This window comes from Sesamum indicum, linkage group LG8 (assembly GCF_000512975.1).
Source record: "Sesamum indicum cultivar Zhongzhi No. 13 linkage group LG8, S_indicum_v1.0, whole genome shotgun sequence".
Taxonomy (NCBI): domain Eukaryota; kingdom Viridiplantae; phylum Streptophyta; class Magnoliopsida; order Lamiales; family Pedaliaceae; genus Sesamum; species Sesamum indicum.
The window spans coordinates 12,823,046-12,845,578 of NC_026152.1; the positions used below are offsets into that span (position 1 = coordinate 12,823,046).

Below are 22,533 nucleotides of genomic sequence, written 5' to 3' on the forward strand. Positions count from 1 at the left end.
AAGAGAAAACTTCTTGTTTACAAGGGTTAGTATGATGCAGAAAAACAAATTAAGATAATAATGCAAAAAGTTTTTGAAAACACTTCTCCAACATCTTTTTCAAAAAGCAAATTAGTATCTTCTTCATTTTTGTCATTCCTTTTTGGTATTCTATAATTTTTAACAAAATGCCTCTTTTTACCACAATTATAACATCTCCTATCCCGAGAATTTTCATCCTTATCTCTATACTCTGACCTACTATGACTTTTATTCCTATATTTATTTCTATACTCAGTTTTCCCCCTAACATGATTAACTTCATTTTGGGCCTGATTAACAATATTGATTTTAAGGTCCTTTTCTTTACTTTTTAAGCTACTAATGACAGTTCTAAATTCACACGATCCCTTCCATGTACAATTGCTGCTTTAACATCATTGTAAGCTTCAGAGACAACATTTAATAAAGCAATTGGTGAGTAATCATCAATATTCTTATCACCAGTTAACTTAATGTCTTGAATTAACTTAGTAAAGTCATCTAAATTTTTCTCAATATTTTTAGACAAATCAAGTTTATATCTGAAAAACTTTTATAGTAAAAACAACTTACTAGGCAATGGAGTTTCAGTATATAATTCTTCTAACTTATTCCACAAATCTTTTATGATTTTTTATTTTTTCAACTTTTCTCAAAACAGTATCAGACAGATTTAAGATTATAGAGGAATAATCATACTCATCATTTTCAATTTTATTTTATTCAAAAATATTTTGAGGATATCTACCATTAATCACTGTAAAAACTTTCTGTTGAATTAAAATTCCTTTCATCTTTTGTTTCCAAATAGAGTAATCAAATTTTCTATCAAAAGGATGCAAATTATAACCAGTCATTTTTTTCAAAAAATATCACAGATGCAAAAAACACAGGGAGATATATAAGAATATCAGAAACTCAAAGAAATATATATAGAATGTTAGTAATAGAGAAATTTATTTAATACAAAAATCAACAGGGGAAACCCTTAACTTAGCCTTTACCAGATACCGGACGGATAAGTAAGAAAAGGTCTTGGTCAGAGGATAAGAGAGTAAGAATAACAAGTAATATCGGCATATTATAAGAGATGTAGTAAAGTATGTTTGCACTTAGCAGATCTAATTTTGCAAATGATATCGCAGATCCGGAACCACTTTTTGCACTAAACAGTAAGTAGATGTCACACTTAATATAGAGATAAGGTTTAGAAATAATTTTTATCGTTTGAGTATGATGGAGCCAAAGACTTAACCCAAGCTGTGGTACCACTGTTGGGTATCAATCTCCAGCAAAAAAAGCCTAGAATAAATCCTATGAACTATTACAGAATGGATAATGGGTTTGGAAATCCTTAGATACAAACCTTTACAGAATATGAAAGAATATTACAGATCTATAGTAAATATCAAGCAATTAAAGGAATGAACAAATCAACAATAAACACGGCTCATAAAGCCAAATCAGGGGATCGGAACCCAAAAGGCCATAAAAACTGGCAACCCAAAACACTCGATTGCTTGGAACCCCAAGAACCACAAAGGTCAGCCACAAAGACTCTTACACATTAGACCACCAAGGCCATATTAACCACAACCACAAAGACACAAATCAACCTCAGCCACAAAGGTTTTTTACTCAAGCCCACAAAGGCAAAACCACACAGGTTTTTAGAAAAATTAGGGTTTACAGAAAGAGAGAAGAAGAAGACATAATCAAATTAGGTGTGATTGCCAGAAGGCCAGGGATATATTTATAGTGAGAACTATTAAAGCTCGGAAAGGGGGGTTCGAGGTAAAAGGCGGTGGCTGGAAAAACCAGACACTAGAAATAGGGAGAAGTTAAACCAGAGAGAAAAACAAGAGATGTTGGGATGTGAAGGTTAGGGTAGTCAGTTACGAAATGAATGAATGAGAGAGAGAGAGAGAGAGATATTAAAGAGACCCAAACCAGGTAAATGGGATGGGTTGGGTTGTAGGTTGGATCAAGAATGGGCCAGAGCCAAATGTGAAATGGGTTAAAGCAGCAAGGGTCCAATAGGTCCAACCATCTAGGAGGAATGGGTTGGACGAATGTGGATTTGGGCCATAATCATATTAACACATGCTTTTGTTTCATGCATAATATCCTATTATGCATTTGATCTATGATCAACCCTGCAACTACATTCGACTCCCGTTATTGTGCTTTTTGAATTTCTTCAAGTTAGTTCTTGCCATATATGATAGACCATAAATGCCAACCAACTTTGATATGCCCTATTTACCAGAGGAAGTTTGACTCACCAGTTCACTGTAGACCAATTTCATGTAATATCATGTCTGATGGCATCCAACTTTGTCGATATAGGCATTCCAGTGATCCGAGGTCCTTGTGGGAGGTTGTGAACGAGAAATCGGACAAAGTGCTAAGGGGGTCCTACCACATCTAAAACACACGTTCATCCTAATCTGATACTCTATCGATCTAGCATGCGTGTGTCCAAAACAATGTTATCTTTTAGTCCTTTCAGTCAATTGGCTCTATCTAGGCGTAACTTCAGTAATTTCCTCCAATACCATGGACTAAATTAGTTTTTAAATTGTAATGATTTATATTTGAGATAAATCTGGACAGTTATTTCTATTTTTATCTTTTTTTCCTCTCTTCTCCTTTTCTAATTTCTCCAAATTTTGTTCTTTCTTTAAAGCCCTTAATTTATGAAAAATAAAAAAAAATTAATTGTCAAATTTTTTCCTCCGAACACAAGTAGTTCATATGAGTTTTTCCCTCCAAGTGTTATGAATTTAGTTTAATGGAATTACAAAAGCATTATGCCACCCAAATAAATATTTTAAGTTGTCCTAATTATGCTCATAATTAATAATTCTTAGTAGGATTCTCGATCTTTAAAAACTCGTGCCAGCCATCCCATTAAACTCGAATACGGTGATGGTGATGATTATGATTTTATTCATTTTAATTTAGAGGGGAATGGGAGTGGAGGGTGGGGACGGCGGATCACGTGGCAACATGCACACACTTGTCTGAATTACAGAGCGCTGATGTGTGATGCCTTCACTCTGGCCAAGTAATAAACCCTCCATCCTTTAACATTTCAAAAAGGCACCGCATCCGCATGCTGCCAAGTGCCTAGTGCTGTTTCTAACAAGACATAGATTCTTGGCTTTCTAGTATCAGTATGCTACATTTACCTCCACCACCATCTCTCCATATTCCCAGTGTTTAAACTAACAGTGAACATTCAAAGTTTCTGAATCTGCAACGCTGTGGGGAGAGGGTTTTGTGATCCAACTGATTTCAAGCTCTGCCTGCATAACCTGCTAATTCCCATCTCTCGTACGTACGTAAGCTATCTATTGTTGTATATTAATGTTGTTCTTGCCATCCGCTGTCGCGAATTTGTGGGGGTTTCTGTTTCTCTGTTGTTCCTTACCTTGTTTGATTGATTTACTTGGCGTCCCTCTCTGTGTGTGTGAAAATGTGGAAAGAATAAACTTGTTGGGCGGCTCAGTCGATTTCTTCTCAATTTTTTTTGTTTTATGGAGGGTTTTACAAGAACCCTTCCGCGTTACTCATCTTCATCTACCATTCTCATATTGATTTCTATTTTTCTGCAAAAAACAAAATAATCATTTTTTACATCTTCTGATCAAGAAATTTTGGGTGGCTCGGATCTTTTTTTTTTTCTTGTTTTGATCAATGAGTCGGAACGACGATTCACCGCTAGCTAAATGATATATATTACGTACATATAATTTTATGTATAGAGGTAGACAAGTAAAACCTTGAAACTTGGTCAAAAAAGAATTTGGGGGCGCGTATTCCGATGTAGCAGTATTAGGCGGTTTGCTGTCATGTTCTGGTCCCTTTGATTCGTCTTCATGAGGAAGTCATCGTGGGCGCCTGTGGACGTCTGTCTGTCTCTCTCTCTCTCACACACACACGCACACACAGACACACACAAGGAGAGTGTGTGTTGGTTTGAGCTCGTCCAGGAAACCCGACTAATAATATATACTTTCATCCTTGTCTTTGTATTTGTTTTGGCTGCTGCTGATGATATGTGCATGTTACAAGTAATTGTCTAAATAGATAAAAAGAAAAGGAATATGAAATCTTGAAAGTGTGTTGCATGACACAGAACATTCGTCCACCCATAAACATCTATGGAAATGTTTGCTGATCCTTAATTAGGCCCATCAAATTAAGACCACTGCGCACTCATCTCAGCCAATTTGAAGTTATGAGTCCCTTCCATGCATGGAAGTTGGAGTAGCCAAGAATTTAACATAATATTTGGATTTATTTTCTCAGTGTTTTATGGAGATCGAGAGAGAAAAACGAAAATAAAAAAATATGTGTTAGAGATGTATCTATATTTGGATTTGTGTTTGAAAATAAATATTGTATGTTTAATGTTGCGTTTTGGGAGATAAAAATTACTATCTATTGTCAAATCATATCTTTTTTATATATATTTATGTATATGTGTGTGTATATATATGTATGTATTTATGCTAAAATCGTTAAAAACAACCAGATAAGGTGTTTATGTATATTGACAAATATTGAGTATGTTTTGACTCATCCCGAAAATAACTTGAAAATGAAAACAAATATAGTCTAATATTCTTAGAGTATTCAATTGATTCATTTTTCTGTAAGTATGCTCTCCCTAATCACCGTAGTAGGTTGGTGATATATTATTACAATCAAAGAAAAAAAAAGACTGTCAGACTAGAAAGGGAAAACATGTGATATCTTAGACCAAATCTTGAAAATCTAAGACATGAACTTTGGAAAAGTATGTAATATTGCATTGGAAAGAAGTATACTCCACTATGAAAAAAAGTGGAATTTGGGGTGGGTTTAGGAACGATTTTGAATTGACGGAATTAATTTGAATCGGATTTTGGGACGGCTCACCTTTCATTCATATAGATATCGTTACAAATATTTAGAATGGTTGATCAACGAGTGTTCCAATTTGGAACGGTTACTGTAACACATGGCAGGTTTTTCTTATACATTCATCTCTTCAACTGTCTTAACATGATGAGTGCACACACATACAAAAAAATGTATTATATATATATATTATATATAACATTAAATTTAATTGACAAAAGTACAATATATAATCAACTGGCAAATAAAGGGTTAAAGTTGTTATGACCAAAATAACTTCAAATATCAACAAAAATTCGAGAGAGATTGACTAACGAGAGTATAAGAATATTAGTGGGAGAGTGAGTGATCAGGAAAATTCGAGTAAGATTGAGAAAATAGAGAGAATAAAAGAAGAATAGAAGAAGATAGTGAGATTAATTGAAAGAAAGGAACATATATATATATGTATAGAAAAGTTTAGAACAATTTTTGGAATGACTCCTGGAACACATAAATAGCCATTAAAAAACAATAGTTAATTTATAATTTGCAACCCCTTAGGATCACAATTTTTTATCCGTTGAATTATAGTTATTGCACTTTCTTTGGAATGGTCTTAATAATACAATATTAATAAATACACATAAATTGTTCCAAATAGGAACACATCTAGTCACGGGCTAAGTAACACAAAAGGTTTTAAGTAAAACTCATATTTAGGAACGGTGTTTATAATATCAAACCAGCTGCACTCTCACACAGTTCTAAATTGCACCTCATTTTGGAAAATATCTACGAACTCTTAATTTTTTACATCAATTTTCTCATATATAGGAACGGTCAACTCAAAACCGCCCCTAGTTTTAATAACATGTTCCAAACAGGATTCCAAATTTTCATAGTTACAAGTTTGGAGCAGTCTTAGGAACAGAAACTGTAATGGTTTTTGGAATACGATTTGTGATGATTTTGCCGTGCCAAAAAAATAACACATAAAAAATGTGGATCATGGCGCCATCGACCACTTTTCGTTCCTCAGGAGTGCCAGTACCCGTTCCAATATGGAACGGATTTTGGAATGGGAGTAGGAACCATGTCAAATCCCTCCTTTCTTTTGTAGTGACAATTAACATAAGAAAGTAGAAAAAAATTCAAGACAAGGAATATTAACTATTTGAAACTAAAAGGGTTGCTCTCGATACAATCCAAAATAATAAGGGCCACTTCATGAGATAAAATATACAGATTAAAAAGAACAAAATAAAAAAAAAAGGGATTTTCATATTAGATTAGGTGGATGTGTAGACAATGATACTCACCAGTACGTCTAGGCTTGTCAACGGGTAGGATCATACCCAAAAACTAACCTTCATACCCATACGTATACCATACATAATTGGTTAAAGACCCTACTCTACACTAGACCCATGAAATTAAATAAGTGAATATCGGTAGGGTCTAATACTGTAAAAAACCCATAGATTTCTATGGGTATTGATATAGTCTAATGCCTAAAGACGTTCATTCATCCAATACTTTAAATTTGAATTTTCAAATTTTTAGTATATTGATCAACTAAATTTATTTAATATTTTAAAAAAATTAAATAGTATATAATTATTTTATTAGCCTTTGCTAGCTGTCCAAGAGTACCTCCTTTCTCTATTAATTACTTATCGAAATTTTGACTAGATATGTTACAAATTTCCATAATGATTCCGTAACCACTCAAAAATTAATTTTATGATCAAATTAAGCAAAACTTAACTTGATATTTAATAAATAATTAAATTTGCGTAATATACTAAATAAGTAAAATTTGTTTGAGCCAAATTATAAAAAATTCACTCAAATCAAAGTTGAATGCAAATGCAAATTCAAATGATACATGAGAGATCTAAATGCATGTTAGATATATTGTACTAACTTTCATTTATTTTCGCTCTTACGTCTTTATTCTGATTTTGAACTTGTCTCAATTTTGTAATCAATTAATATTATCAGTCCATTATCTGAACAAGTTTAAGGTTTTATTTGAAATAAATATTGGCCTATCATTCAGAACAAAATCAAGTTCATTATTTAAATTTCAATGATGATCAATTTGCACCTGTTAAAAGTTAAGTAATTAATTTTATTTTATTGACAGACGGGTTATGAAAATCCACTAATAAGTTAATTTAATAACATATATTATTTGGCTTGAATGTAATTTAAACATATTGTAAAAGAGAAAAAAATAAGTGCGTCTCAAATAAAAAGACCCAAACTATACCCAATTCTTTTAGGTATAATTTGGGTAAGACCCTATGAGTATATTATAGGGTAGGGTCTGAGTAAGGTATGAAAAATTACTATAGATATCTGTTAGGGCGATACTTGCCTATTGACCTGCCTATGTACGTCCCTCATTTTGTGTATATATATACATACATGTATGTATGCATACCCTTTTACTTCTGATCCAACTATTTTGTGTTTATGCCTTTTAATGATTGTTGTATCTCTTGCATATGTTTACTCATGCCGGTATCGTCATGTTCATGTTCTGTTCGTACCTATTTCCTGCATTCGAGTATATATATATATATATTTGTATTGTACAGATATGTATGTATAATTGCTTTGCACACGCGAGGTTGAATTCCTAAAACTAAATGGAACCCTTTAAATGAATGTGAAATTAATATAAAACTCTTATTTTCAAGGAAAGAGCTTTTCTATAGAATGGGATAGAATACTACCTTATATGAAGAATACAATGAGTAGAAACATAGCTTGTGATTGCACATGGACAAAAAAGTACAAAAAGTTGTGATTAAGTGGAAACATAGTTTCAACATGGTTGAATAAAATTTCATTGGATCCTGTGCATGGCTACTAGATTGCCAAGTAAGGATCACTAGACATCATAACTATATGGTTGTGATTAGCGGGGACTCAATATGAACTCTTTAAGATCTATTTTATAAGTGTGAATAAAGGTGGCTGAGCAGTAGTAATGAGCTAATAGTGTTTGATGGCTCGATATATTTGTTCATTTGACTACCATCGTTTACAAGTTGACAACATAGACTAGGGGTTAGAACCCAAAGACCTGGATATGAACTTTCATCCACAGGCCGCAGTTGACAATAATGGTGGACAGTAAATTAGAATTTGTGGAAAGGTGATGTGTTTCCCATACCATTTTGTTGTCCATTAATGAGGAATCTTTGGACCCATAAGCCAAGCAGACTTGTAATTTCATCAGAAGTTGAATCCAGAACACTAGGAGTTGTTGACCGGCAGTGAGAGTGGCTTGAGCAGGTAGTCTTTTTTTGAGAGTATCCAAGCAATCTGTTACCACATTTATGCAGATAATTAGTAGGATTATCTCTTATGCCTTCAAAACAAATACCAAATCTTGTCATGTTTTGAAATTATTTAGATGGAGAAAAGCCAAAAAGGGAAAGGTCTCACATTTGTCCAACTGCTTTCTCTGTCTCTTTTTCCGGCTGTTGCGTCAGCTCTAGAAGGGCTTTGCTTGACACTGATTTTCTAACCAAATACTTTAATCCCTATTGTCACACTAGCAACGATCTAAATCCGTTTACATGAAAGCCTTCTTTTTCATTCTTTGAATTGGTATTGACAGAGGTCTCAGTCCAAGGGAACCACTATCCAATTATGATGTTAGGTTGCAAATTCCAGCAATTATGGCTCCACACTGGGCAGTGGAATCTAAAGAGAGCCGGACCATTCTTATTCTTTTCATTTGACTTCAGCTTACGATTCTGCTTTCTTTTTTGGTTGTGCTTTCCTTCTGCGTCTAGACTTTAAGTTTTCTTTTATATTTTATGGTGAAGGATAATGCATTTTGCCGACTTCATGTTCTGATCAACATCCTTGAAATCCTTTTGAGTTTCTTCCACTATAAAACAAATGAAAAATTCTGTTTTCACTTTGCTTTCATTTTTCTTCTGCAACGGTCATCAAACCAGTTGACCGGAGTTCACCTAATTGTTTCCACATAAAGGATAATGTTTGGAGATGGATTCTAGGAGACTATGGGTCGATTAATTCAGTTTTTAGCGATTTTTGCCACATAAAAATTCGATACATAGGTTTAAAATGTATGCTTCTTGATAACATGAACTAAGATGCCTGCCTCAATAAGCAACACTTCAACTTGCCTGACTTTGACGAATTATGTATTCATAGCAACACTTCAACTTGCCTGACTTTGATAGATTATGTATTCATAGAACAGCGACACAGAGGCTAGAATACCTATTAAGCAGCTTGCAGCACGGTGCAAGGGCTCATATTACAGAGGGACGTATTCAGTATTCAACTAGCAACTTGTCATAAGTTTTTCTTCAGCTGAGTTGTTACAGTTGTGTTTACATTACATATATAAAGTCTGAGCAACCAGAGTGATATATTCTACTGTTCTGTCATTTGGCTGTCAGCAATGACGTTAAGATCCATTATCATCTTATTTGTCCTCCCATCAGCCTTGCTTCCTGCTATCTGTATGCAATGAACCAAAATTGATATAAACTATTGTACAGCGTCGTTCAATAGTTTGTAAGAAACTGATATGCTAATTATAGGTTTATATATGCAGTTTCTTCAACTCGGATCACCTTCTCTTCCAGGTGCCTTTTTTCTTCTGCCAGCATCTTTTCCTGTTCACAAAAGCAACATGAAAGTTGCTAGCTATTCTGCAATTTTCTTTGAATGTCGTGGACAAACAAACATGTTGGTAATAGGATAAAGTGGATCGAAATTGACACATTTGACCCTTTGTGTATGAGATAAGACACCCAAAACTTGAGATTCAGTTCTTGCATTTGTCTTGTCTTTTTACACATTTAATCATTTGAAATCAGTGCACGGCCAAGAAACCAGAATAGCATGATCGCCTTTCGGTTGTAGTCATTCAATGAGTCTAATCCAGATCAAGCAACTTAGATTCTTTAGCTGCACAGTAAGTTGTGGTGACATTTTGATAGAATAAGTATATGATATCAGCTCTAAATGTGAAATTCAAGTTCATAGGTTTGGTAGAACATCTGAGTCTAATCTTCTAAATTATGATGCCATATTTCCTACACACAATGCACTTACTTTGTGTAATAATTACTAATATAGGGACATGTTACAAATATTGCTTTCCGTGTTATTTCAAGTCAGAATTTGCAACTGAAAAGAGAAGCAAAACAGTAGTCCAGACTGTAAAACAACATACCTTTTCATGAAGGTTTGATATAGAATCCAGCAGCAAATGCGTCTGCATGAATTGAAATCGATAATCTCAACCCAAAAAATGGTGTAGAAACAATACAACACATGGATGGAAATGTGATCGCTAGATGGAATACAATCACTAGAAATTTCTGACATCCATTCTATTTGTTTAGGTGGACAAGAAATGGAAAGAAACCTTAGTCTTCCAAAGTTCTAAAATTCCTGCTCATGTGTGCTCTATAAGGTAAACCACTTCATAGTTGATTTTAGTTTTCTATGTTTGTGAAATCGCAGATCATTTAATCCCCAAATACCCAGTCGATCACCATGGTATATCAGATTACATATGTTTAGAATTCATAAGTTAGCGAATCATATATGCCTTGTCCAAACACAGATCGACAAAATCAAATAAATACGAGGGGAAATTGTAGCACTGCTGAAGAAATTCTCTGTCCGGTCATGCTGGACCGACTTTTCCACATCTGTGCAGAAGATTCAAGCTTTTCCTGTTGTTTCTATTCTTTATTTCTCTTCTTTACTGAAAGGAGGCATCGATTGACTATTCAAATGCACCAACAGGAAAATCATATCAACTCTCGTTTTCCAGTCATATATCATAATTCCCCTATATCCAGAACCAAACTCTTTACTGTGGAGCATCAAACATATATCCTTGAATCTACACAATCTGTGTAGGTAGATTGGTGATTACAGGGGAACATATTTGCATGCTAGCCTTGTGACATTCATTGAAATGATACCCAGTTGTTCAATCACCTCATTCATCGTTTCTTCTATCACCATGCTCAATTCTTTAATAGCTACTCGTGTCATTTATGTTCATATATTTGCACAACCCAGCTGTATATAAAGGCCAACTAGTAGCATCTACCAAAACCAGTATAGCCACTATACTGCACAACGAAATGGTGATCTATTCAGCAAAGGAACTTAGAAATCTTCTCCCGTACTTATCTTGGATAGCTTTCTACACATCCTTTAGATTCCTTATTGCCTGAACCCATCTATCTAGTCTTAACTGACAATTTTACATAAGACTATTTTTGTTTATTATAAGTGCTTACTGCTTCGCCAAAAAAAGAAGTGCTTACTGCACTCAAACATTCGAATCAATACTAATTAACTTACGAAAACAAGGAACGCAAAAGTGAAACCGTTAAACTGAGAAATGGAACCTTTGTTGCTCGTATCTGTATGAGAGCATCCTCAAGCTGTTTCTCCAGATGGACAAGGTCTTTCACAGTGAGATTGTTAACACATGTCTCCCCAAGTTCCCTAGAAAAATAGAATTAGCTTGTGAACAAACTAAGTTCCAGATCTCAATATGTAGTAATGAAACGCTTATAGACGGATAAAGCAGTTGCCTGTCAACAATTTGGAGGAGCTCTCCACTTTTGAGCAAACCTGTATATTTGGATTTCGCTTCCTGCTATGCATAGAGGTAGCAATGTGTGAAACAGTCTACATTATTATATCGAGTTAATTAATTAGTGATAGTGATCCATCATAAAAGTTCATATCCTAGATTTACAGAACCTGTATTTCAAATATGTTGAATTGTAATGGGAAGCTCACTTGTTTAGCTTTGGAAATTTCATGAGCAAGTGTGCCATGACCATTCATATCTATTACTAGAACAAAGACCAGATTGAAATTTAAAGCAAGTATCAAATTCATGTAGTATGTTAGCTAATTCATACTAGAGCAAAAATGTTGGGAGTCTGTTTCTTAACACGTACAATTTGCTTTGTATCATAACTTTTTTTTACAGAGATGGCAGAGGCATGAGGAATCAAGAATACGCAAGTAGTCGACGGATCATGCAAATTGCATTTGTGAGAAAACATTTTCACAATTTTCAGCATCACCAACTATCTGGAATATAAGGAGTTTTAGAATTTTACAACAAGAAATCTTCTGTTAGACAAACATTTAATTTTCTTTCCTATAATACACCTTAAGTTAATCACTCACGTACAAGCCAAACAGTAGGTTGCACTTCTGGGTAACCTTACCTGCATCCCACGAACTGCTGTCTGGGCACCTGGTCCCATCGCAACACAATTTTGATACTGTTGCAGGATCTCAGTCAGGCTGGATATGACAAGGTAAAGAAAACACTAATTATCTTGTATGGTAACAATTTCATTTAAACATTTGCAAGATATATATAGAATAATCAGATAACCCTGTTAATTTGTACTACTAACAATGTGGTAGTGAGATACAGGTTTTGCGAAATTTAACAGGGTAATGCTTATAAATTTTCGCAGTAAGAGTTGTCATTTTGATACCAAATTAACCCATTCAAAAATGTAAGATAGGAGAAAATTTGGTACAACTCTTTTGTCTTTCAGGCAACAGCGTCTCGTTTATCGCTATCTACAAAGAATTTGAAGAGAGTAGAGACTCGGGAAACATTGCAGCAGTAAAGTCATCAGACATAGTAAGCAAGGAAAGTTGGCATTCTCTCGAAAATGTCTCCGAAGGAACTTTAATGAAAATCCTGTCATTGAAAGAGGGGGCGAGAGCTGGTTCGCAGAAGAAGCTCGAAGCTCGAAGCTGACATCTTGAGGAGAGCGGCTGAAGACCCGATTGCAAGCTTGTCTGTAAGCCAAGACCTAGTCCGACATGCGCTATGCTAATTGTAAGGAAGAATAGAGTAAACTGGTCTATTGCTCTATCCCTCTTGAACTATGAGTTAGATGTTCGGGTTGGCAGCTCTGAGTTCTGAGCTATAGATGCTAGAGTCCAGACTAGTTGGATGAGATAGGAACAAAATCGAAGCCACTCTAAAGATCAAGGATGAATGTAAATATGAGTATAATCGATGCGAACTTATCAAGATGAACATGGGTGTCAAAAAATGATATGCAAGTGTATCAAAAAACATAACAATCTTAGATTCATCGAGCTTGGAGCCTCTGCTTACAGTAGCCTTGGTTTTGGGTAAGAAACCATGGTGAGAAGTAGAACTCAAATTGGTAATTAACTGTCAAGGTATTATAAAATATTAGAATTTGATGGTTATCACATTCGTAGTAAAGAGCACTTAATTGATCGCTTCAAAAGTGCAAAAAAATTTTAAATTCGATTGCAAGCTTGATTTTTATCAAAAAGATGGAGAGTAAATATAAAAAATTTACTACATTCTCCATACCACAAAAACAGTATATCTAGAATGCACTTCCAATGCGATCAACTAATGCACCCCAAATATTTAAAAAAGAATAGATAATCTTTCAAAGATTATTTTGTATTTATGTTTGTTATGGCGACATATTGATTATATCTAGAAATATGGAAGATCATATTAAATATAATGCATGCCATAAAAAAGATTAGAACTATTTCAAGAAAAAACTACTATAGCAGTTAATAAAATTGAACTTTTAGGAATTCTTATTGACGAAACAAACATTGAGTTACATAATTATATTGTGGAGAAAATCCGCAATTTTTCAAATGTACTTAAAGGAGAAGCATTTGCAGAGCTCCTTAGGAGTTTATAATTTGCATGTATCTTTATTAAGGATTTTACAAGATAACAGAAAGGATTCCTGACCAATTTTAAAGGAAACAAAAAACTCAAGGTGAAAATGGGAGGAAATTCACACTCAAGGATTCGTAAGCTAAAATAAATTTGCAGTAACAAGGTGAAAATGGGAGGAAATTCACACTCAAGGATTCGTAAGCTAAAAGAAATTTGCAGTAACCTGCTCAAGTTCAACATACCACAGGACGAGAACGAACTAGTACTCTACACGGACCCTAATATTAATAGATGGACAGCAGTAGTCATGAGAAAGACCACTACAGGGGATGAACTTTGTAGATATACAGAAGGGTTGTTCTCAAAACAACAAGCCCAAGTATGACACATTAACGAAAAAGAATTCTTTGCAGTTTGGAATGCTTTAATTTTACTTGCTAAATAATCTACATTAAAAGCTGGTAATACCAATATTAAATTTTTTTTTAAAGAATAAATTGGAATTTAAAATTGAGAAAACTCATATTATCAGGTCGCAAATTTAATGCGAATATTATCATTACATATTGTTGTTATAAAATCTCACGAGAATCTTCTTGTACATTTCCTAACAAGAGATTTAGGCAGTCGAATCAAACTCCATCATGTTGAGGCTCGGACATCTTAGAGAAAATCTTAAGGAACTTGACAAGAAGTTTGGACGCTTGGGGTGAATGCCTAGGTAGCCGGACAAATTGAAAGAGCCGATCCTGACACTATCCAAATTGCTATAAAGAGTACCATGGTGACTTCAACCTTTACCAAGGGACGACTTATAAAAACCAGCCCTTGGGAATAACTTATGAGTTGAGGGAGCATCACCTAAATATGCCCTTAGATTACAAGGTTCTAAACTTATAGCGTCAAATTCAAGTATCGATCGCACGAAACGCAATAATTGGGTCATAAAAAGTGCAAACTCTTGATAATTCGAGTCAACCCAGCACCTCCAAAATAAAAGAGTGAGAGATTAACCTTAAGCTGATGACAGACACCTCCGGGTTAATACTAACAAGTTGACACCTTCTTCTTTGCTTGGCATGTTACCAGCGGACATATTAATTTCCACATCAAGCAAAAATCATTATCAAAACATCCCAAAAATATAACAAAGTCTTGATGTTAGATGGTTCCAAACCATAACAAGTCCGTGAATGGTATGATTGGAGCTCTGGCTTCAGTTCATGTTATGTTACTAAGATTTTGGAAAATTTCAAAGCTTCCAGAATGCGCTAGTGGGGCGATCCATGATTCATGGCAAAATAACCCCCACCCGAAAAGAGGAGGTATTTTAGAGCTAAAATTCGTATCAGCCGCTCCAAAATTATCGGGAAAGGGATCTCATCTGGCATTCCATTTCATGAAATTGCAGAGACCTAATATTTCAACAAAATCAAAACTACCTCAGGAGAAGCTCCACTGGTATCGGCTATAGTGAGGATAACATTTCATCAGAAGAGCTTGGGGTTTATAGGTTTTTCTCACCGAAATGGACAAAATCAAATATCCATTAAAATATTTACATAAATTAAATGAATCATTCTTGTTGAATTCCATGGTAGGAAAAAATATTTTAGTTCGCGGAAAACTGATTCGAAAAAAAAGAGAATGCTGATATGAGAAAATAAACTACCAGTGACCAAAGCTACAAGAATGAATACATGCAGTATGTTGCATGTTGGACAATGGTAAAGAAAGAATTTCTCCAAACAAAATAAAAACCACAAAATATAAAGATTCAAGGAGCCGACCGGCAAAAGACATCAAAAGAACAGTTAATGAAAGCAAGAAAACCAGCTAGCAACCACATAGTAGAAAACGACGTGGTGATGACGAACGTAATGATGTCATCAAAAAAGGACAACAAGATAAGAATAGCAATGATTTCATAAAAAATAAATTTGAAGCCCGTGTTTTAAGTCCGTGAAAGGCTACAAAAAAGAAGCAGCAAAGCAAATGGGAATCATGAGAAACTTCTCCAACTCTCAAAACATCGTATTTTGAGGGTCGAATCTTTGTAATTTTTTGGATTTTTAGTTTTTAGATGTTTCTCCAATGAGTCAAATCCTCTATCTTATAAAAGACTAAACAGTTGTCTCCTCCAGTGAAGAAAATAATATCTAAGTAATACAAACATATATTTTTCAATAAAAATAAGACTTCTATTCAAATTGTTGTCCAAAATTCTATTAAGTCTCTATTTGGAGTGTCTTCTATGCTCTAAAGTAAGGAACCGAATAGAGTTCTGCAATTTGGTACTGAATGAGTCAAGTATGTGCGAACCAACTGTCGGGGTAGTATGGCTCGAGGAAGTCCGTAAAATCGAGGGCTTAGGATACGCCAGAACAAAGCGGTCGAAAAATGTACAAGATTATGAAGACTTAATTTTTTTAAACTAAAAGCTTGTGCATGAGCTATACGGGTTTTTCAATAGAAGAGCAAAACGGGCATTACTTTGTCCTAATCTGGCTAAAGGACCAAAATCGCACAGATTTAAAAGATAAGAGAACCAAATTGGCACGTCGAAAAGATAGGAACAGATCGAAAAAACGTTTAAAATACAGGACCAAAACGCTTTAAAACCAACATAAAATGCAGGCTATGAACCACATAAGCAAAGCAATCACCCAAAGAAAGGCACGTTCTTGGAGCATTCTGGCAAAATCATCTGTTGACAAACAAATACACCAGCGACTACTATGTGGTCACTGAGGGGAGAAATACTAATCTTGCTTGTATCCAAGAGGAACTCTTAAGTTCTTCTCCAACAGAACTTTTGCTACTCTAATTTTGCCCAGGAAGCCAATTCATTACCACAACTATGCAAGTAACATATGACCATCCTAATCTGTTCGGGTAACTATATCTCTCTCATAATATTATCTCACATACTAGGATTGTCAATGGGTAGAATAACCTAAAAAATAATTTTGAGACCCATACCCATACTCTACCCAATAGACAAAAGTCCCTACCCTACCCTAAACTCATGAAATTAAATGAGCTGGGATGGATAGGGTTTAATACCCTAAAGTATCCATAGGTAGCATAATGGCTTAGTACTCCAAAGAAAATGTCCATGGGTATTAATATAATCTAAGTCCAAAGACGTTCATTTATTTATTAAATTTAAAATTATTGCATAAGTAAATTTTTAATAAATCGATCAACTAAATTTATTTATTATTTAAAAAAGTTGAATAGTATAAAATCATTTCATTACATATTTTATTTATATTAATTACTTAATTGAAATTTCAACCAAATATGCTAGAACTTCTCATGTTGATTCCATAACTGCTCAAAATTAATTTTATGATCAAACTATGCAAGCTTAACTTGATATTTAGAAATTAAAAAAATACAAATTAACTTAATTTAGTTAAATTTGACTAATACATGGAATAAATAATATTTGTTTGAACTCAAATTATTAAAACTTCAGCAAATCAAAGTTGAATGCAAATACAAATGCAAATTCAAATGATACTTAAGAAATCTAAACAAAAGTTAGATATATTATATTTATCATTTACTTTTACCAACTCTTACGTCTTCATTTTTATTTTGAACTTGTCTCGATGTCATAATAAATTAGTACTATTGATCCATTGTTTGGATAAATTTAAGATTCTTAATTTTATTAATATCATTTGTCACTTGGATAAAATCAAGTCCATATTTAAATTTCTCAGTTTGCATCTATTGAAATTCAAGTAATTGGATTTAGTTTATTGACAAATGGGTCATAAAAATCCACTACTAAGTTAATTTAGTAACATACATTGTTTCACTTCAATGTAAATTTAAAATTTCAGAACTTTTAAGAGGCGAGTGAGACCCCACTCCTTGTCACACTTTCCGCTTAGAGAGTGGTTCCTCATCATTTCACACAAATAATTAGGCTTCCTCCATCCAACTTGGCTGCAATCAACAAGAGTTTCTTACCATGTGGGCAATCACCATGGAACTGAAAAGCGACAAATGATTGTATTCATGGCCAGGAACCACACTCTCCGGAAAGCAAAGACTAGTTCTCCACAAAACAACCAAGCGTTTCAATGCTCGAGCAACAAGGAAAATATCCGCTCTAGAAAATTTTGAATGATTACCTCCACCCCTGATTGCATTAAAATTAACTCAGACATTGCACTTAAAGATGATAGATGTGCTCCTGCATTCATCTCTCAGAACCAACCATCATGGCGCCCTTCGCCTTGCTAAAACAAAGAAAATCTTTGTGTATGATGCATTACTTGCTGAACTCCGTGTTATTCGACTTGCGGTTGAAAGAGTTTATTGTTTTGCGTGCCAGAACATTACCTTTGAATCAGACTCGCAAATGCGATTAGATGGATCAAAGGAAACATTAAAGAGGCTGACCGCGCTGCAATAATTGAGGTTGCAACCTTCTAAAAAATGGGTTAACTGGGACTTCAGAAAAATCCACCAACAATACAATGGCATGGCGCACGGAATATCCAAATGGGGATTTGGCTAATTGGGAGGGAATATGTCCCTCCCTATGATTCCAAATAATGTATTTTGCGACAAGGACTCCACATCCGTCCACTCTAGACTATGGAATTTATTACATAAAAAAAACCAAGAATAGAATTTGCCTGTTTCCAACAGTCGGACTATTAATTAATTCTCCAAAAACTAGTGCAACAGCAGGCACATAGAACATAGGAATGCATAGAGATATGAGCATCTGTACGTATCCCACTTTAATTATTATAATATATATATTTTACTCCACAAAAAGGAAAACTTTAGTTACTATATTAAGCATCTTCAAGATTTCTATTTCGAGTAATCTTCAAAAAAAGAATTCAACAAAAACAACCATCAAACTGTATCAGCACGAACCAATATTAAAAGAAAAATGAAGATTACTAACCTGTTAGTGCTACAGTAATGGTACAGCTTTCCCCTACTGGAGAAGATAATAACCCCCACATCCACATCGCAAAGAACTGACAATTCCTTAGCTTTCTTCAGCAACCCTTTTCTCCGCTTCGTAAAAGTCACCTGCCTCGCACTCTTATCCTCGATTCGCTTTATCTCCAGCTTCCTTCTTCCCATTTTCACACATCCACCCAAAGAAAATAAAAAAAAAAAAAAAAGCAAACCCTTCTCCCTCACAGCTCCCCCCTTCTCCACAGTACGCGTTTGGTGCGTTTTTATACACACTGATTGATGAAGAATAGGGAGTCGGTATCAAAGAAGAATCAGAATCTCTAAGTGAAAGTCATTTCTCCTTTCCTTCCGGGATTTTGACAGGACAACAATAGGAGCTGTAAATGGTAAGTTTTGACAAAATTATACCCGCTGGAGGTTTAAATTAGGGGGTCGACACACTGATTAATCAAGAAAGTAGTCTGGCGAAGAGGGCTGTGAACGTGGCGAGGCTGTCGGGGGCCACGCACCCGCCTACGTAGTAAATCCGCGTCCACGTAGTACGCTGTTAAAATTCTGTGGCTGCTAGAGACCGAAACCGTCGCATTGGTGGGCAGTTTTCCCTCTCCAATCTCCTGTGCTTTACTTTTGCTTTACCTCTCTCCTTTTTCTATTTGTACAAAATGCTGATATTTCAATCTTATTATGTGAATTTGGGAAAAAAAATGATGAATTTATATACTTTTTGGATAAATGTTTCATTTTCTGTAAAATTTAAAAATATATATAGACATCTATAATTTAAAGATATAAAATTAGGAAATTATATTAAAAAATTAAATATTTTTGGATAAAAATAGACTTGCTATGTACCTAACTATTTAATTTTCTTGGGGAAAAAATGCATGTCATTATTATAGCAAAATAGAACGTAGTATCACATATGATGCTTATTTGAAAGGCATTAATGTTCCTGTTTTATCATACAATAAGTACAAAAAAAGAAAAAAAATTGAATTTTACTTGTGATAGTCATAAAATTACCAGTACTAATGCTTCATAACTTTTATAATATTCAGTTGTTTAAATTTGTACAAAAATTAAAATGAACTTTAATGTCATAAATACTTTATAATATGTATGATGTTATAATGTTTTTCTGAATAAATTTAGCTATAAATAAAGTTATAAGTTGTAACCAAGATATTTTATTCGTGTATTATCAATTATCAATTATCAATCGTAAATATGTTTGATTTTTCTGTAATAATTTAACGGATAATTACATCGTCCTTCTTGAGATTTGGTGTAATTATACGTATATCTCTGGTGATTTAAAAAATTATATCTATATAGTACTTTTGATATTTGTCTCTATCTAACAAAAAGTTCCTGCCTTAGTTAAATTAACCGAATTTGGTGATGTTAATGAAAAAAATTGAATGAAAAGTAACATTTGTCCTTATTGCAAGTCAAACAAATCTTTTACAACCTAACTATCCTTATATCACACGTTAATGCATGTGAGGAAAAATGTTTTCATTTTTAAAATTGTAGTTTAGTTAGAAAAGATTTATTTGACATGCAATAAATTAATTATTATTAAGTAAATCGAGAGTATATATCTATTTTTATTTCAGTTTTTTATTAATTTCAATAAATTGGTGAATTTTGATTAACGAAGATGACCTTATTTGTTATCAGAGAGCAACTTTCATGAATATTAAATATAATTATACCAAACCTCGTTAAAAAGCGACATAGTTATCCTAAAATACAAAAAATCTGTCAAAATACTTTTCGGTTTCCATGGAGGAAGAGTAACTTTCATCCCAGAAAAACCACACAGTTAACCTTCACATCGCTATCAGAATCCAATAGTTTTTCACTACACTCTGTGTAATGTGTGGCTTCTTAGGATAAGAAATTTAATGAATTTGGACTTTTCCTTTTGAAGAAAAAAAAGAAAATATCATTGTGTTGTTTTCAATTCACGCCAAAAAACCAGCTGTGTTGGGTTTCGCACCATAACTATCAAGATGTGTTATTTTTTTACTAAAGCACTTGGCTTCTTGAACTAAAGAATTCAATGAAACGAGAGTATATTTGTTTTGATGAATTTGAATTTGGTAAAATAATTTGGAGAAATAATTTTAAGAGATAATTGTACTTTTTTTTTTAAGGTTTGATGTAATTATACGTAAATTTTTTATGGTTTGGGAAATTACATTTAACACCCTTGAGGTTTGATTCTGTCTAACAAATAAGTTCCTCTATTAGTCAAAATACATCGAATTTGCTGATATTGAGAAAAAATTTGAATGAAAATTTATATTTACATTCGATTGACTTATTACTGACTTATAGCAGGTAAATGATCTTTTTCTAACTAAACTACTTTTATAACGGTAAAGATATACCTCATCACATTCATTAACGCGCAAAGACGTATGGGGGTAATTTGATCATAAAAAGATTTATTTGATCTGTAATAAATCAATAATAAGTCAATTGGGGATAAATATAGATTTTTTTTTATTTTTTTGTATTAATATAAGCAACTTTGGTGAATTTTGACTAATTGATGGATTTATTTGTAGACAAAAGCAAACTTCAAGGTGCTAGGTGTAATTTTTCAAAGTATAGAAGGTCTACATATAATTACTCCAAATTTGAGTAGAACGAAGTGTAACTATCCCTAATTTTAAATGACTCTATTTGAAGAAAATTTGAAAGTTATTAATATTAAAGAAGACGTAATTCAAAATTAAAATTGAAAATTTTGAAATTCTTTAAATATTCTTCACTACTGATACAAACTGAGTATTTTTTTTTTTTGCTTAAAAGTAAATAAATATGTGGGATGTTCAATTTGATAAATTGTAACCAATGATGGGTTTAATTATTATAATTAAATCTATAGTGGAAAATATTTTTTAAAATTTTTATGGAATATATAATTATAAAGAACACAATTTTCATTATTTTCAAAATCTATATTTGCGTATTTTAGGAGACAGCCTAATGATTTGAGTTCTGATTTTTTTTTTTAAAGATTTTGAATTCAAACTCAAGTGTGTGCTTGAGTGTACCTACGCATAGGAGGGAATAAAAGGAAGTTTAAATCTATTCTTAAAATGGATTCGATTTGTAAGCGGACACAAAATATAAATAAAAAAAAAAAAAGTTCAAATCATGCCTAATTTTCATACTCTCACACACCACAACAGTCTATTATATTTGATGAAATTATGTAATGCTCAGATGAATGTTTGAATTTGTCAACTTTGTTATTACTGTATTTTTTTTTTAAAAAAAAATCATACAACGTGATGCAAAAATTTGAGCAATTGTAAGAAAATCATCGCTCAGAATTTTTTAAAAAAATAAATAAAATTATATTCATTGTCCATAGGGGCATTTTGATCGATTGACCATAAAAAATAAATGAAAACCTAACGTGTATTAATGGATTGAAATAGTTGTTAAACGACTGTTAAAATTAAGAGATGTTGATAGTTTATCAAATAAGGAATGAGTATTTATAATCATATCAAATTCCATGAAAAGCCATCGTAATTTCCATTATTAATTACCAACATGTTGGAATGGACGAAGCCATTTTCAAACACACATGATGATCAACTAGACAGGATTTGTATATTCGATCTGGATGGTTGTAAGCAGTCTGGAAATTCTTGAGCTGGGAAGACACGTGGGAATTGTGGAATCGTAGCAAAGAAGATCCTTTCGGCAGCCAAGTTATAGGGAAATCTGAAAGCAATAATGACTGATGGAAAAGGTATTTGTAAGCATTGGGCACGTGAATTAGTAGCCTGTTGGTGTGTGAGATGTGTCTATGGGGCTCTCCCTTCTCCCACTTGCAAGGATTAAGCTGTTTCGTGCCATTTTCTGTCACACTTTAA

The 22,533-nt window shown here is 33.5% G+C and overlaps 1 protein-coding gene and 2 long non-coding RNA genes across 7 annotated transcripts; 2 read left to right on the forward strand and 1 right to left on the reverse strand.

Moving 5' to 3' along the window:
* Positions 3,044 to 9,742, forward strand: LOC110012446. The gene is made up of 2 exons (XR_002287625.1): positions 3,044 to 3,364; positions 9,527 to 9,742. It is a non-coding gene; the product is annotated as an uncharacterized LOC110012446 (long non-coding RNA).
* On the reverse strand, positions 9,111 to 19,265 carry LOC105168436 (MADS-box transcription factor 7-like). 5 transcript variants are annotated; one of them, XM_011088519.2, is made up of 7 exons: positions 18,609 to 19,262; positions 12,189 to 12,267; positions 11,538 to 11,602; positions 11,349 to 11,448; positions 10,151 to 10,192; positions 9,546 to 9,587; positions 9,111 to 9,429 (listed from the first exon to the last, which is right to left on the reverse strand). In XM_011088519.2, the coding sequence occupies exons 1-7, from the start codon at positions 18,791 to 18,793 to the stop codon at positions 9,343 to 9,345; spliced, it is 600 nt and encodes a 199-aa protein (XP_011086821.1). In that variant the 5' UTR covers positions 18,794 to 19,262; the 3' UTR covers positions 9,111 to 9,342. The 5 variants fall into 5 exon arrangements, 4 of the variants coding, with proteins under 4 accessions (XP_011086821.1, XP_011086822.1, XP_011086823.1 ...); XM_011088520.2 differs by having other exon boundaries at positions 11,538 to 11,599; positions 18,609 to 19,259; XR_002287624.1 differs by having other exon boundaries at positions 9,385 to 9,429; positions 9,546 to 9,633; positions 18,609 to 19,265.
* Positions 12,156 to 13,020, forward strand: LOC110012447. Its single transcript, XR_002287626.1, has 2 exons — positions 12,156 to 12,281; positions 12,531 to 13,020. It is a non-coding gene; the product is annotated as an uncharacterized LOC110012447 (long non-coding RNA).